This window comes from Nelumbo lutea, chromosome 1 (genome assembly GCF_056320005.1).
Source record: "Nelumbo lutea isolate HS-2025 chromosome 1, American lotus-T2T, whole genome shotgun sequence".
Classification (NCBI taxonomy): Eukaryota; Viridiplantae; Streptophyta; class Magnoliopsida; order Proteales; family Nelumbonaceae; genus Nelumbo; species Nelumbo lutea.
In genome coordinates, this window is record NC_142684.1 from 41,286,231 (window position 1) to 41,299,676 (window position 13,446).

Sequence of the window (13,446 nt, forward strand, 5' to 3'; positions counted from 1 at the left end):
TAGAGAATCCTTTTGGGCCTAGATCCTTATTCCTATCCATAGATAAAGCCACACTTTTTATATCTTCTATATCAAACTTACTTTCTGGCAATTCTACCTGACTCCTATTCAAACTTGATATTTCAACCCTTCCACTACAAGTCTACTCTCCAAGGGACATTGATTGATGGATTTAAAGTAAACATTGACCTCTTCCCTAGTGATTGAGCTTCCATCCACTACCAATTTGGAGACCATATTCATCTTTTTTTTTCCCTCCATTTTCCAAACTTCATTTAGGAGTGTCTTGCCTTGCACATTGAACCTCAAGATCTAGCAACTTTTTTTTTCTTCAGTGGTGCTTCTCATTTTTAAAATGCCATGGAATCTTAACTTAGTCTCTTTCGGCCTTGATTTCATCAATTGTCTATTTATAGCCCTTGCGGAATTATCTTCGTGTTAGCATCTTGTGTTTAGCTTTAGTTTGTTGGTTTGTGCTTAGTACTAATGTTTCTTGATTTTCATCTTGGGTCGCTGGTCCATTTACCATTCAACAATGTTTGGTTAGACTTCTTCTGGTGTTCTTGTTAAATTATTAATATGGAGCCTGTTAAGGAACTTTTCAATATAGTGTTCTTTGAATTTCTCCCATCTTGCATGGATTAATTTTTACATGAACTTTAGCACTATTTTTTTTTCACTTTGTTCTTTTTTTTTTGATAATTAAAAATTTTATTGAATATCAAATTTAAAGAATTACAAGCATCCCTTGGAGAGGTGCGAGGTGTGGTCTCTCCCTACAAAGTTTCACTTTACATCTTACATTGAGCCCAATACAGAACATCCCTATTCACCACCCCTTGTTTAGCTAAACATTCAGCCAAAGCATTAGCCAACTTCCTCATCCATTGTACCTTGTTTTCATTTTGATAGCACCATATTTTTTTTTTCTGTTGTCTCCAAAAAGAAAAAGAACAATTATTTATAGAGAGATGAGAAACCCTAACCCTACTTGCTCCTCAAGGTACCTAATAAGATGGAAAATATCTTTGAGCACATCCCTGGAATAATTTCTTCTAGTGTCTTCCATCCTGGTTCAAAGATGAGACTCAAAACATGGGCTAAACTAAGAGGCCCATTGGCCTGGTGTGAGGCCTGGCACCCAAAAGAGATGGTTGGGTCTATTTCATTTGGTATGGTCTGGGCATTCTGAGCTGGGTAAAAAGTTGCTTTCTATTTCCTCCTCTGGGATTTTTCATGTATAACACCCCAAGGGTTGGTTCTCTTAGAGGATGAAACTGGTACTTGCACATTGGGTTTGGGTCCTCATTGTATGCTTAGGATATCTCAATTGACCTTGGGGAGTTTCTTTCTGGATTCTTGGTCCTGCAAATGTAACAATTCATTCATTCTACACTACAGGCAATTGCATTCTACGTGTTTGGCAACATGGATCAGCTCTTCAGCCATGCAAATGTCCTATATGCCGCCGTTTGATAACTTTGTTGATACCATGTGAGACAACATCACGAGATCGTCATGAACCAGAAGTTTCGAGGGTTCTAACAAGTACTGAAAGGTACAATCGACTATTTGGTGGGGGCACACAAGGTCTCATTCAGGTAATGTATTATTTCCTATTGAGAGCTTTTATCTCGTGTGCAGATCTTATGCATCTATACCTTCTAAAGAGGGTGGTTACCATTTACCAGTGTTTCTACTATGAAACTACCCATATATTTAATTTCAGATTTAAATTTCTTGTAATTCTTCATAAATGGTTAATATTAGAAATTGCTAAGGTGTATTATGTGTAACTTTGGAACAGTGACATACATGTGTCAAACACTTGATACTTTGGTGCAAATTCCATCTTTGTTCATGTTGTGTCTTGTTGTGGCTGGTAAACATAGATTGCTAGAGTTAATGAATGTCTGACTGATTAGTTTCTTCATCTCATTGCAACCAATTCTTTGCCAACTGATCTTGCATATCTATTTTGTTTTTCTTTGATAGTAAAAGAGAATTTTTTAAGATGAAAAGAGAATAGCACAAATGAAGGTTGATGAGATGGCACCTAACAAAAAAGCTATTTGCAAATCCACTAAGAAAGCAGAAAGGAAATACATCGAGCACAGCACAAAGATGAACAAGCACAGTATTTACAGATCTTACCAAAAATTCATGTACAGATACAATCCACCTCAAGGTAGTCCAGAAGTTGGATCCCAAAGACTCTCTAGATGCCTCAAAAAATTCTGGCAAACTAACATGTTCGACAATCATAGGTCCAATATTGGGACAAGTATTTATAGCCCCTTTTCTCTTTTCCATCAATAACCTATTTTTTTTTTTCTTTTCAAACGCCACAACAAATGGCAAAACAAACAGAACTCAAGAAATTTTTTGCGTTCTTGCTTCCATGAAATGTGACAAATCAGAAAAAAAATATCCTTTAAGACTAGTTGGTTGAAATGGTTGATCCTTGAATAATGAGACGAAAATGAATTATCAAAAAAAAATAATGAGACAAAAATGAAGGCTGTCATTGTTCAATGGACAAACAAGTGCCTGACATCCCCCTCGTTCTCAAAACACTTTTTGGTAATAAATAGAAAAGAAAATATACTAATAATAAGAAAAAACAAAAGGGTACATCCAATACAATATCCACTTCAAAATGAAAAGATCAACAAACAACAACTACCACCACACATTACAATCAACATTATCATCTTGAGTCTAGTTCAAAAGGAGAGCAAAAGCCATTTTCAAGATCTTTTTTAGATACTGCAAGGTGCCAACCGACCGGTTGGTAAGGTCTCTCGCTGGTCGTAGTGGAGGCTTGGGATCGAGTCTTGCCTGCACCTGGTAATAAATAGAAAAGAAAATATACTAATAATAAGAAAAAACAAAAGGGTACATCCAATACAATATCCACTTCAAAATGAAAAGATCAACAAACAACAATTACCACCACACATTACAATCAACATTATCATCTTGAGTCTAGTTCAAAAGGAGAGCAAAAGCCATTTCCAAGATCTTTTTTAGATATTGCAAGGTGCCAACCGACTGGTTGGTAAGGTCTCTTGCTGGTCGTAGGGGAGCTTGGGATCGAGTCCTGCCTACACCTAGGTTGGGGGATGGGCTACTCCCATTGTGTAGCCCTTCAAATGATATAAGAAAAGATCTTTTTTAGATACTCCTTCAAATTCTGGAAGAATAAGAATCCACTCCACCACCCTCTTTGTGCACAAACCAGCAACATTATCTCTTGTCCTAGATTTGTCTTCAAAGATTGCCCTATTTCTTCATTTCCAAATTTCCCAGCAAATGGCAAAGGGAACACAGCTCCAAGCAAGTTTTGATTTAATATTTCCTCCACATGTTGGCCATTGAGAAAAGATTTCCCCTGGGTTTCTTGGTTCCATCATGTCAGTTTTAAAGAGACCAAAGAAGAAATCCCAAATAAATAACATTCTCCTCAGCATTTTTAAATAAATGATAAATAGTATCTTCCTAGCAGCTGAACTGCCCTACTTTGAAAGTGACCCAATGTGAGAATGCTTTCTAATTCTACATGCCAAGCAAAAGCTTCAACCCTAGGCAATATAGGATTACCACAAACTCCTTTAACTTCCTACCTCTCTACTTGATTTCTAGCAAATGCTTTCTAATTCCTTCCACCACCTTAAATTTCATCCTTCCGCTTTCACCTTCATTGATTGTAACTTGGAAAGTAATTCCGTGCATTCCTCAAATCTCTCAATCAAATAAAGATCTCCTAAGCTTTGTGCACCAGACAATCCTCCTTGGAATCAATTCAAAACACTACACAACATACCCATTTTTCTTGCTTAAATTGTACGACTATAGACAAAGATCACAAAATTTATCCACCCCTACCCTTTCATCTTCCCAAAATTTTATTTTTGAACCATCCCCAATTTTGAATGACACAAAACCAAAAAAGCTGATTGAAAACTCATAATTCCCTTCCACACACTAACCCCATAGAAAGACTTCACCTCCTTTGCATCCCACGCTAATCTTCATTCTCAGGACACATGTATCTGATAAGGCCAAAAAAATGGAAAAAAATGTGAATGTATTTTGTTTTGCATGTTTTTTGTAGTAGGATCCCAAATTGTTGTTTTTGGGTAGCTTTGTTGACAGTTTGGTGAAGAGAAGGGAGATCCATCATATGGATGGCTGAACCATGTAGGGTGGCTGGGCGAATTTCTCCCTTGCGGGAATCGTATTCCTTGATTTAGAAAAACTACGTTTTTCAAGGTTCGTTCTTGAAACAAACCGGACCAGATCTGTAACAAAAATTATGGGAGGGATATACTTGATACGGAATCCACAAACGTAGCTCCTAACGTAGGTGTTCACGCCCAAAGAGGTCACCAAATCCTGCCTCCACTGAAGATGACATGGCTTAGGATGAAGCAGGATCAACAAAGCAGTTCTTCAACAAGAACTGCAGTCCTTCAATAAGGATCACGCAAGGGAGTGTGAGCACGATTCAGATATGATTTTTCTAGCAAAAATCAGAATCAAGATCAAATCTAGATCAGTCTAAGACTCTGGAGATCGAACTGGGTAGGGCGGCAAGAACAGAGAAAAGATTTGGATTTAGCAAAAGTGTTTAACAGAAGGATTTCACCCTCTATTTAAAATCTCTCTGGATTAGCTTCCTAATCCTATCAGGAAAGGGTTCTTTGATCCAAATCTTTATTTGGATCAGAACTCTTAAGTGGATAAAACTTATCTTATCCTCCTGCCGATCCAAAACTAGATCTAATCTCAAATTCGCCCATATTTAATTAACTACATTAACCTAGTTCGAATTGGATTTTAGGCCCATTAAGTTATCAGGCTCACTTCCCTTTTTATTTTGCTGGCTAGCTTGGCTCTCTTTGTATGGCGTGGGACCCTAACATTGATCTCCACAAAAGTCATATGGGTTCAGCCTAGTCTCTGTTATAAGGCTTGGCCGAATTCACTGCTGAACATAGTGAACCCCTGAGCCCATCAGTATGGGCTCTTAGCAGGCCCAACATATACACTAAATGATCCTTGGGTCCAGCCACCTTATGAAGGTCTAAGGACTGGACTTAAGTGAGATTAGCCCATCAGGTAAAGCCCTAAATGGTCTTACACTTAACCTCTCAGCCATAATGATCAAACACTGCCCGACAAGGGAGGACCTCTCCCTCGGCTGCAAGGTACAGTGCCACACTCTCTACTCAGGATGGATCATGGGAATTAAAACCTTTGCAAACCTTTTTCATAAAACCATAGTATATATATCTATATATAAATTTATTTTGCAAAACAAATTTCAAATACGTTTAAAATCCACTGCCAGCTCTTGTTTGAGTTGTAGCTTAGCCCCAACTAGGGTTTTCAAGTATTAGGAGTTTGGGTTTTGAGGAGTCGATCCATTTGGACACCTTCCAATCCCTCTATCGCTGCGTGTCCGCGCAGGAGGCCAACTTGCTATCATCGTTACTATAGCGGAATTGTTCTAGGAGGAGTTTTACTTTAGGTTCAGGTCTAAAATCCAACTTTCTTTTTGTGTTTTAGCTTGGTATTTCTTGTGCTTATTTCTGTATGCTTGAAGTGCTGCATGTAATTTGTTTTTCTATCCACATCAAGTGGTATCAGAGCAACTTCTTTCCTTAGGTTTGCTTCAAAGTTCATCTCCTTGTTGTATTTTGCTATATTATCATGGTTGCAAGGGGTGGACGTGGTAGGGGTGGTAGAAGACCACAACATATCATTGTAGAGGTTTTCCAAGAGGCAATAAGAGGGTTGCAAAAACATATTGAACATCTTGCTCAACTTGTAGCTCAAAATTCTGCTAATGATGGTGACGTAGCAAGTGATTTGGGGCTAGGAAGAAGAAGATAAGCTCCTAGAGTTGATAAACAGCCCATTGGCATTATTAGTGAAGATATTGAGCAACCTAAAGGTGATTAGCATGAAAGGAATAACAACCAGCGGTGGGAAGACCGAATAGTGCAAGCTTTACAATCCAATCAAGGTCATGGTGTTCAATTTCATATTAACGAGTTTGACGGTGAGTTGGAACTTGAAGAGTTTCTAGACTGATTGGATAGAGCATTGAAATTATTTTGATTGGAAAGAAATGAATGAAGAAAGAAAAGTGAAGCTTGTAATAGCAAAGATGCGTGGGACAGCCTTGGATTAGTGGAAAAATTACCAAAGGGGCAGAGAAAGGAAGGGAAAAGAAAGGTTAATTCCTGGGGAAGAATGAAAGACAAGCTGAAATCCCAATTCTTATCACTAGATTATGAGCAAATTCTTTACCAAAGGGTGCAGCATTTAAGGCAACGGGAAAAGAGTGTAAAGGAATACACAAAAGAGTTTGATAGATTAACTCTTCGGAGTAATATGACAGAAACTAGACAACAAAAAGTTCGTAGGTATATCAATGGTTTGAGGTTGCTAATATGGGATAAGGTCAGCCTACATTGCCCATATAAAGTAAAGATGCGTATCAACTAGCTTTGAAGGTTGAAGCTCAATTGAGTCGGAGCTTGGGGCAAAAACTAAGTGCTGTCCAAGGTACATCTTCATCAGTAGGCCGAAGTGTTGGGGTTGATAACGGTCATGTGATCAATCAAACATGGTCTATAGTCCAAGGGGCTCCAAATGCAACAAAGAGCAATCAAGGGCAGCCTACTGTTAGATGTTTCAGGTGTATGGAGTTGGGACATCGTTTTAATGGATGTCCTAAGAGAAGGATTGAAGGGCAAACACATTTGGTTGATGAGGTCATTGATGAATAGCAAGATGATATAGGCAATGTTGAGGATGGACAAGTGGCTAAAACTATTGAAGCTAATGCTTTAGAGGAAGAAAACTTGGATGGGGACATTGAGGGTGAAGCTCTAGTGATATGGCACTCCATGGTTGCACCTAAAGAACAACGACCAGGGGATTGGTTGAGAAAGAATATCTTTAGAACACGTTGTACAACTGATGGGAAGTTGTGTAACTTGATCATTGACAGTGGAAGTAGTGAGAATCTTGTTTCTCAAGAGCTGGTGGATAAATTGCAGTTCAAAACTGTTCAACACCCTCGACCATATCGTATTTTGTGGTTCAACAAAGGAAATGAGGTAAGAGTTTCTTCTAAATGCTTAGTTAATCTCTATTGGTAGTACATTTGAAGAATCGATATGGTGTGATGTTGTCCCAATGGATGCATGTCATATTCTTCTGGAACGCTCATGGCAATATGACCGTAAGACCATTCATCATGGGGACAAGAACACATATAGCTTTGTATAAGACAATAAGAAGATAACTCTTAAACCAATGCAACTTGATTCATTTCCAAAGAAGAAAACCAAGCCAACCACTACTCTCTTCACCTCAAACAAATTGGCTCAAGAAGGAAATTTGGATGTTGTTTACGTGCTGGTTGCAAAAGAAGCTAGCAAAGAAACACACATTCTAGAGATGGTGAAGAAGCTACTTCATGAGTACGCTGATGTGATGCCTGAGGAATTATCCAATGGCCTTCCTCTCCTAAGAGATGTACAACATCATATAGATTTAGTGCCGGGAGCAGCATTGCCCAACTTACCCCACTATAGAATGAGCCCTAAGGAGCATGAGGAGATCCAAAGACAAGTAACAGAGTTGTTGGAGAAGGGGCTGATCCGTGAGAGCTTAAGCCCATGTGCTGTACTAGCTTTGCTCACACCAAAGAAAGATGGTAGTTGGCGTATGTGTGTTGACAGTCGTGCCATTAACAAGATTACAATTAAATGCAGGTTTCCCATGCCCCGCCTTGATGACATGTTAGACACATTGGTTGGCTCACAAGTCTTTTCAAAGATAGATTTGAAGAGTTGGTACCATCAAATCTGTATTCGAGAGGAGGATGAGTGGAAGACTGCATTCAAGACTAAGGAAGGTCTTTATGATTAGCTGGTTATGCCATTTGGGTTGTCTAATGCTCCTAGTACTTTTATGAGGTTCATGAGCCAAGTTCTAAGACCGTTTATGGGGAAGTTTGTGGTAGTTTATTTTGATGACATACTCATCCACAACAAAGATCATGATAGCCACTTAGAACACTTGAGAACAGTCCTACAAGTCTTGAGACAAACCAGCTATATATAAATTTGAAAGTGTAATTTTATGACAGATCGGTTGATGTTTTTGGGGTATGTTGTTTCAGCCAAGGGGATTGAAGTGGATCAAGAAAAGGTTCAAGCGATTCAAGAGTGGCCAGCACCAAGAATGGAGAACCTTAACTGAAATTCGTAGTTTCCATGGGCTAGCAACATTTTATTGCCAATTTATAAAGAATTTCAGCACTATTGTGGCACCCATTATTGGATGCTTGAAAGTAGGTGATTTTATTTGGACTCTTGCAACTGAGAAAAACTTCCAAGAGCTAAAGATGAGGATGACCAAGGCTCCAATACTAGCTTTACCTGATTTTAACAAGTTCTTTGAAGTTGAATGTGATGCATCCCATGTTGGAGCTGTCCTTAGTCAAGAAGGCCATCTAGTTGCTTACTTTAGTGAGAAACTCAATGATGCTAGAAGGAGGTATTCCACTTATTTTGTTGAGTTTTATGCTATTGTACTTGTCTTGAAGTTTTGGAGGCATTACCTTATCCAATGGGAGTTCGTGTTGTATTCAGACCATGAAGCATTAAAACACCTTATCTCCCAATAGAAGATTAAGGGAAGACATGCTAAATGGGTTGATTTTTTACAAGAATACAATTTTATTTTGAAGCATAAGGCTGGACAACAAAACCGGGTAGCCGATGCACTTAGTAGGAGAGTTCACTTGGTGACCACAATGTCTACTAATGTTGTGGGATTCAGCTCCATCAAAGACCAATACCAAGATGACCCTTATTTTGGCCCTATTTGTAGAAGCTATGCAACAGGTGACAACGACATTCGAGCCAAGTTTGTGTGGAATGATGGTTGTTTATTCATGGTCAATAGGTTATGTATTCCATCAGGATCTTTGAGGTCATTACTCATTGCTGATTTGCATTGCAAGAGACATTTTGGTCGCAAAGAAGACACTTGAAATGGTCTCTAAAAGGTACTTTTGGCCAAGGCTACAAAAGGATGTGCTCTACTATGTTGATAGATGTCACAAATGCTAAACATCTAAGGGACAACATCAAAATACAGGTTTGTATATTCCCTTACCCATACTAGAAGCACCATGGACTGATATTACTATGGATTTTGTGTTGGGGTTGCCAAGAACAACTAGGGGTAATCACTCTATTTTTGTTGTGGTTGATATTTTCTCTAAAATGGCCCACTTTATTAGTTGCCAAAAGACTTCTGATGCTTCTCATGTAGCTAACTTGTTTTTCAAAGAAGTCGTTCGGTTGTATGGATTGCCAAGATTTATCGCATCATATCATGACACAAGATTCCTTAGCCACTTTTGGAGAACTTTATGGAAGTGTATGGGTACTACCCTACAATATAGTAGTACATTTCACCCACAAACAAATGGACGAAGTGAAGTGGTTAACCGAAGCTTAGGCAACTTGTTGAGGAGCCTTGTTGGAGACTACTTAAAACAATGGGATCTTATCTTACCACAAGCTGAATTTTTCTTCAATGATTCAATTAATAGATCTATAGGGAAGACTCCTTTTGAAGTTGTGTATGATCGGTCACCTAAAGGTGGTGTTGATCTAGCCCCTATAATAGGGTTGCGGCGAGTGAGTGATGATGCTGAAGCTTTAGCTGAATCCATTCGAGAGATTCAAGAGAATGTACAATAGAAGCTGAAAGAAAGCAACCAAAGGTTTAAAGAAGCTAAGGATAAGCATCATCGGATGAAAGAGTTTCCTGAGGGCGATCTAGTCACGGTTTATTTGTGGCCTGAGAGGTTTCCTGTTGGGATTTACCATAAGTTGAAGTAGAAAAAAGATTGGTCTATGTCAAGTGTTGAGACGATTTGGTGACAATGCATATGAAATTGAGCTACCAGTTGATTTATCCATTTCACCCATTTTTAATGTAGTAGACCTTTTTTATTACCATGGGGATCTAGAATCAACAACAAAGGTTGGGCAAGGACAAGCACAAAGGGCCAATAGTTCTAATGAGTTTGAACAAGTAGAGAGTGTAGAAGATGTTCGAGTCACCAACACTAGAAATGAGGCCTATTTTAGGTTTTTGGTCAAGTGGAAAGGGAAGCCATCAATTGAGAACTCTTGGATTAGGGAAGAGGAGTTTATGAGGCTAGATGGAGTCATGTGAAAGGCTGCTAAATTTGTTGCTCGCACATTGTCAAGCTCTTTTTAACTCGACGGGAATGATGATGCAAAAAAACAAAAGAAAAAAATGGAAAAAATGTGAATGTATTTTGTTTTGCGTTTTTTTTTGTAGTAGGACCCCAAATTGTTGTTTTTGGGTAGCTTTGTTGACAGTTTGGGACCCGGGGTAATTTTGTCATTTTATAAGCCAGATTCTGGTCAGGGGCAGTTGGGTGCATATCTGTTGGGTTTTGGTCTCTTGGGTCTTTTTAAACAAAAGTTGTCTTTTGGGGGTTCATTTGAAGTTAGTTTTGTTCTTAAGGAGTTGCTTGTGAGAGGGAAACATTCTAGGAGCTTATGTGTAAATATTTTAATTGGCTTGTCCAACAAGCCATTGGGTTCGTCTTATAAAATAGAAGGGGGCTATTTCTATAGGGGTCTTTTTTGGTTCTTTCTCTTGTTTGAGCTGTAGCTCAGCCCCAACTAGGGTTTTCAAGTATTGGGAGCTTGGGTTTTGAGGAGTTGACCCATTTTGGCACCTTCCAATCCCTCTATCGCTACGTGTTCGCATGGGAGGCCAGCTTGCTGCCATTCTTACTATAGTGGAACTGTTCCAGGAGGAGTTTTACTTCAGTTTAGGTTTGAAACCCCTAAAAATCCAGCTTATTTTGTATTTCAACTTGGTATTTCTTGTGCTTATTTCCGTATACTTGAAGTTCTACATGTAATTTATTTTTCTATCCACATCAGTACCATAGTAGATTGTTCAAACCAATGATCATCTTGCTTCTAGAATATGCAATAGGATTATGAAATGGGTTCTGGTTAGGGGTTATCATGGGCCGGGCCAAGCCGGGTTATACACCTGTGATAAGGGCTATAGCCTGGGCCCAGGTTAGGCCAGGCTTGTCTTTTTATGTAAAAAATAGTTTATATATAGTATTTTATTTTATTTGTTATGTAATATTCATATGTATAAATTATCTAGGCTTGGCTTGAAGTATTTGGCCCAGGGCTGGCCTAGGCTAGGGCTGGGCTTGAACACATAATGTAGGCCCAAGCCTGGAATTTTTGAGTTGGGCTGAAAATGATCACCACCGGTCCTGCTTCTCTTCAAGAGTTCGAGGGGGATAGTAAAGATTCTTTTGGGTCTGGTTTTTGGAATGTAATGAATTCTGATAATGGGGGGAATTGATGTCTCTTGTATGTTTTTTTGTCTGGAATCACTATTTTTCTTTTCATTTGGGTAATATCTCATCACTTGTAATTATTGCTTTGTTATCTTCTTTTTTATTGAATCAAAATTTTCTTCTACTTTATTATTTGATCAACAAAAAACTTTCATTAATAACAAAGAAATTTAGTTACAATAGATATGAAGGGATAGGAGATCCATCATATGGATTGCCGAACCCTGCGGGAAGGTTGGGCGAAATTTCAAAAAATTTCTTTACTCCCATTTGGGAATTGTATTCCCAATTTAGAAAACTGTTTTTTCAAGGTTCGTTCTTGTAACCAAACCGGACCAAATCTAAAACCAAGATTAGGGAGGGATATACCTAATACGGAATCCACGCAAAAAGCTCATCACAACGCAAGTGTTCACGCCTAAAGAGTGTACCAAATCTTCCCTTCACTAAAGATGACACAACTTAGGATGAGGTAGGATCAACAGGCAGTTCTTCACCAAGAACCTTTGATTCTTTAGTAAGAATCGAATGGGGTAGTGAGCACAACTTCAGAATTGTTTCTTCTAGCAAGAAACAATATCAAGATCAAATCTTGATCAATTCCAAGAATTGGAGATCGAACAGGGTAGGGCGGCAAGAGCAGGGAGAAAAAGAACTGAAGACAGAAATAGTCAAATTGAATTGTCTTCTGTGTTGTATGTGTGTCTTTTTTAGATCTGCCATGTTCTCTATTTATAGCCTTAAAGAGATGACCTCCTAATTTGATTAGGAGTCTCTTGATCCAAATCTTTATTTGGATCTGAACTCTTTAGGCGATAAGGATAATCCCTTATTTGCAGATAAAGATCAGCTATTCCTAATCAAATTAGGAGTTCCTTGATCCAAATCTCTATTTGAATATGGATTCTTTAGGTGGATAAGAGTTAACCTCCTATCCTTATTTGCTGATCCATACCCAGATTCACCCCTATTTAATTAGTCCAATTAACCCAGTTCGAAATGGGCTTTAGGACCATTAAGCTTTCAGGCTCACTTCCTTTTAATGCTAACTAGCTTGGCTCTCTTTGTACGACGTGGGACCCTATCATTGATCTATACATCAGCCACATGGGTTCAGCCTAGCCTCTGTTACAAGGCCTGACCGAATTCATTGCTGAATACAATGAACCCCTGAGTCCATCACTATGGGCTCTTAATGGGGCCAACATTTACACTAAATGGTCATTGGGTCCAGCCATCTTATGAAGGCTCAAGGACTGTGGGCAGATGCAAGATTAGCCCATCAGGTATAACCCTCAATGGTCTTACACTTAACCTCTTAGCCCTTAATGGTCAAACACTGCTTGACAAGAGAGGACCGCTCCCTCAGCTGCAAGGTATAGTGCTGCACTCTCTACTCACATGGATCCTAGGAATTAAAACATTTTGCAAACAATTTGTGAAACCATAATATATAAGTATAATCTCTATATAAATATATTTTGCAAAACCAAATTTCGAACACATTTGAAATCCATTGCCGGCAATTTAGGTTTTCATCAGAGAGAGTGCATTTCCCTGATCATTCACTTTGTCCGACAAAGCGGCTGATCCTGTCACTACGATCACCTACTCAGATGAATTCTCGGACTGCCCCAACATACCTAGGTTTTGACCCCTTCTAAGGATCTCATTGATTGACACATCAAAGGCAGCCCAATCCGACACCTAGTGCAATATCATAATCGAGTCTAGGGGTCAGGTGTAACATTCCAGTTTTTCCCATTTTTCTCCAAAGTCCAAGGCAATACTAGAATTTGGTCCGGTTCAGGGTTTCAAGAAAACTCACACTGCATGTACCTCAGGTCTCACCCTAGCAGCTGAGACAAGCCACCCCAACCAACTTGGCGGTACATCAGTGTCAACTTTGGCAGGATAAATCTCCATAGATCTATCCAACGGTTGTGAAAATTCTAAACTAACACGAGTCTCATATGTGT

General features: G+C 38.9%; 1 protein-coding gene across 2 annotated transcripts in view; it reads left to right on the top strand.

Moving 5' to 3' along the window:
* Positions 1 to 13,446, top strand: part of LOC148874384 (uncharacterized) — a 57,490-nt gene that overhangs the window by 18,129 nt on the left and 25,915 nt on the right. For both annotated transcript variants that reach the window (XM_088963796.1, XM_088963797.1), the window contains exon 2: positions 1,402 to 1,601. In XM_088963796.1, coding sequence (XP_088819922.1) covers positions 1,402 to 1,601 — 200 coding nt within the window. The remainder of the gene's footprint in view (positions 1 to 1,401; positions 1,602 to 13,446) is intronic.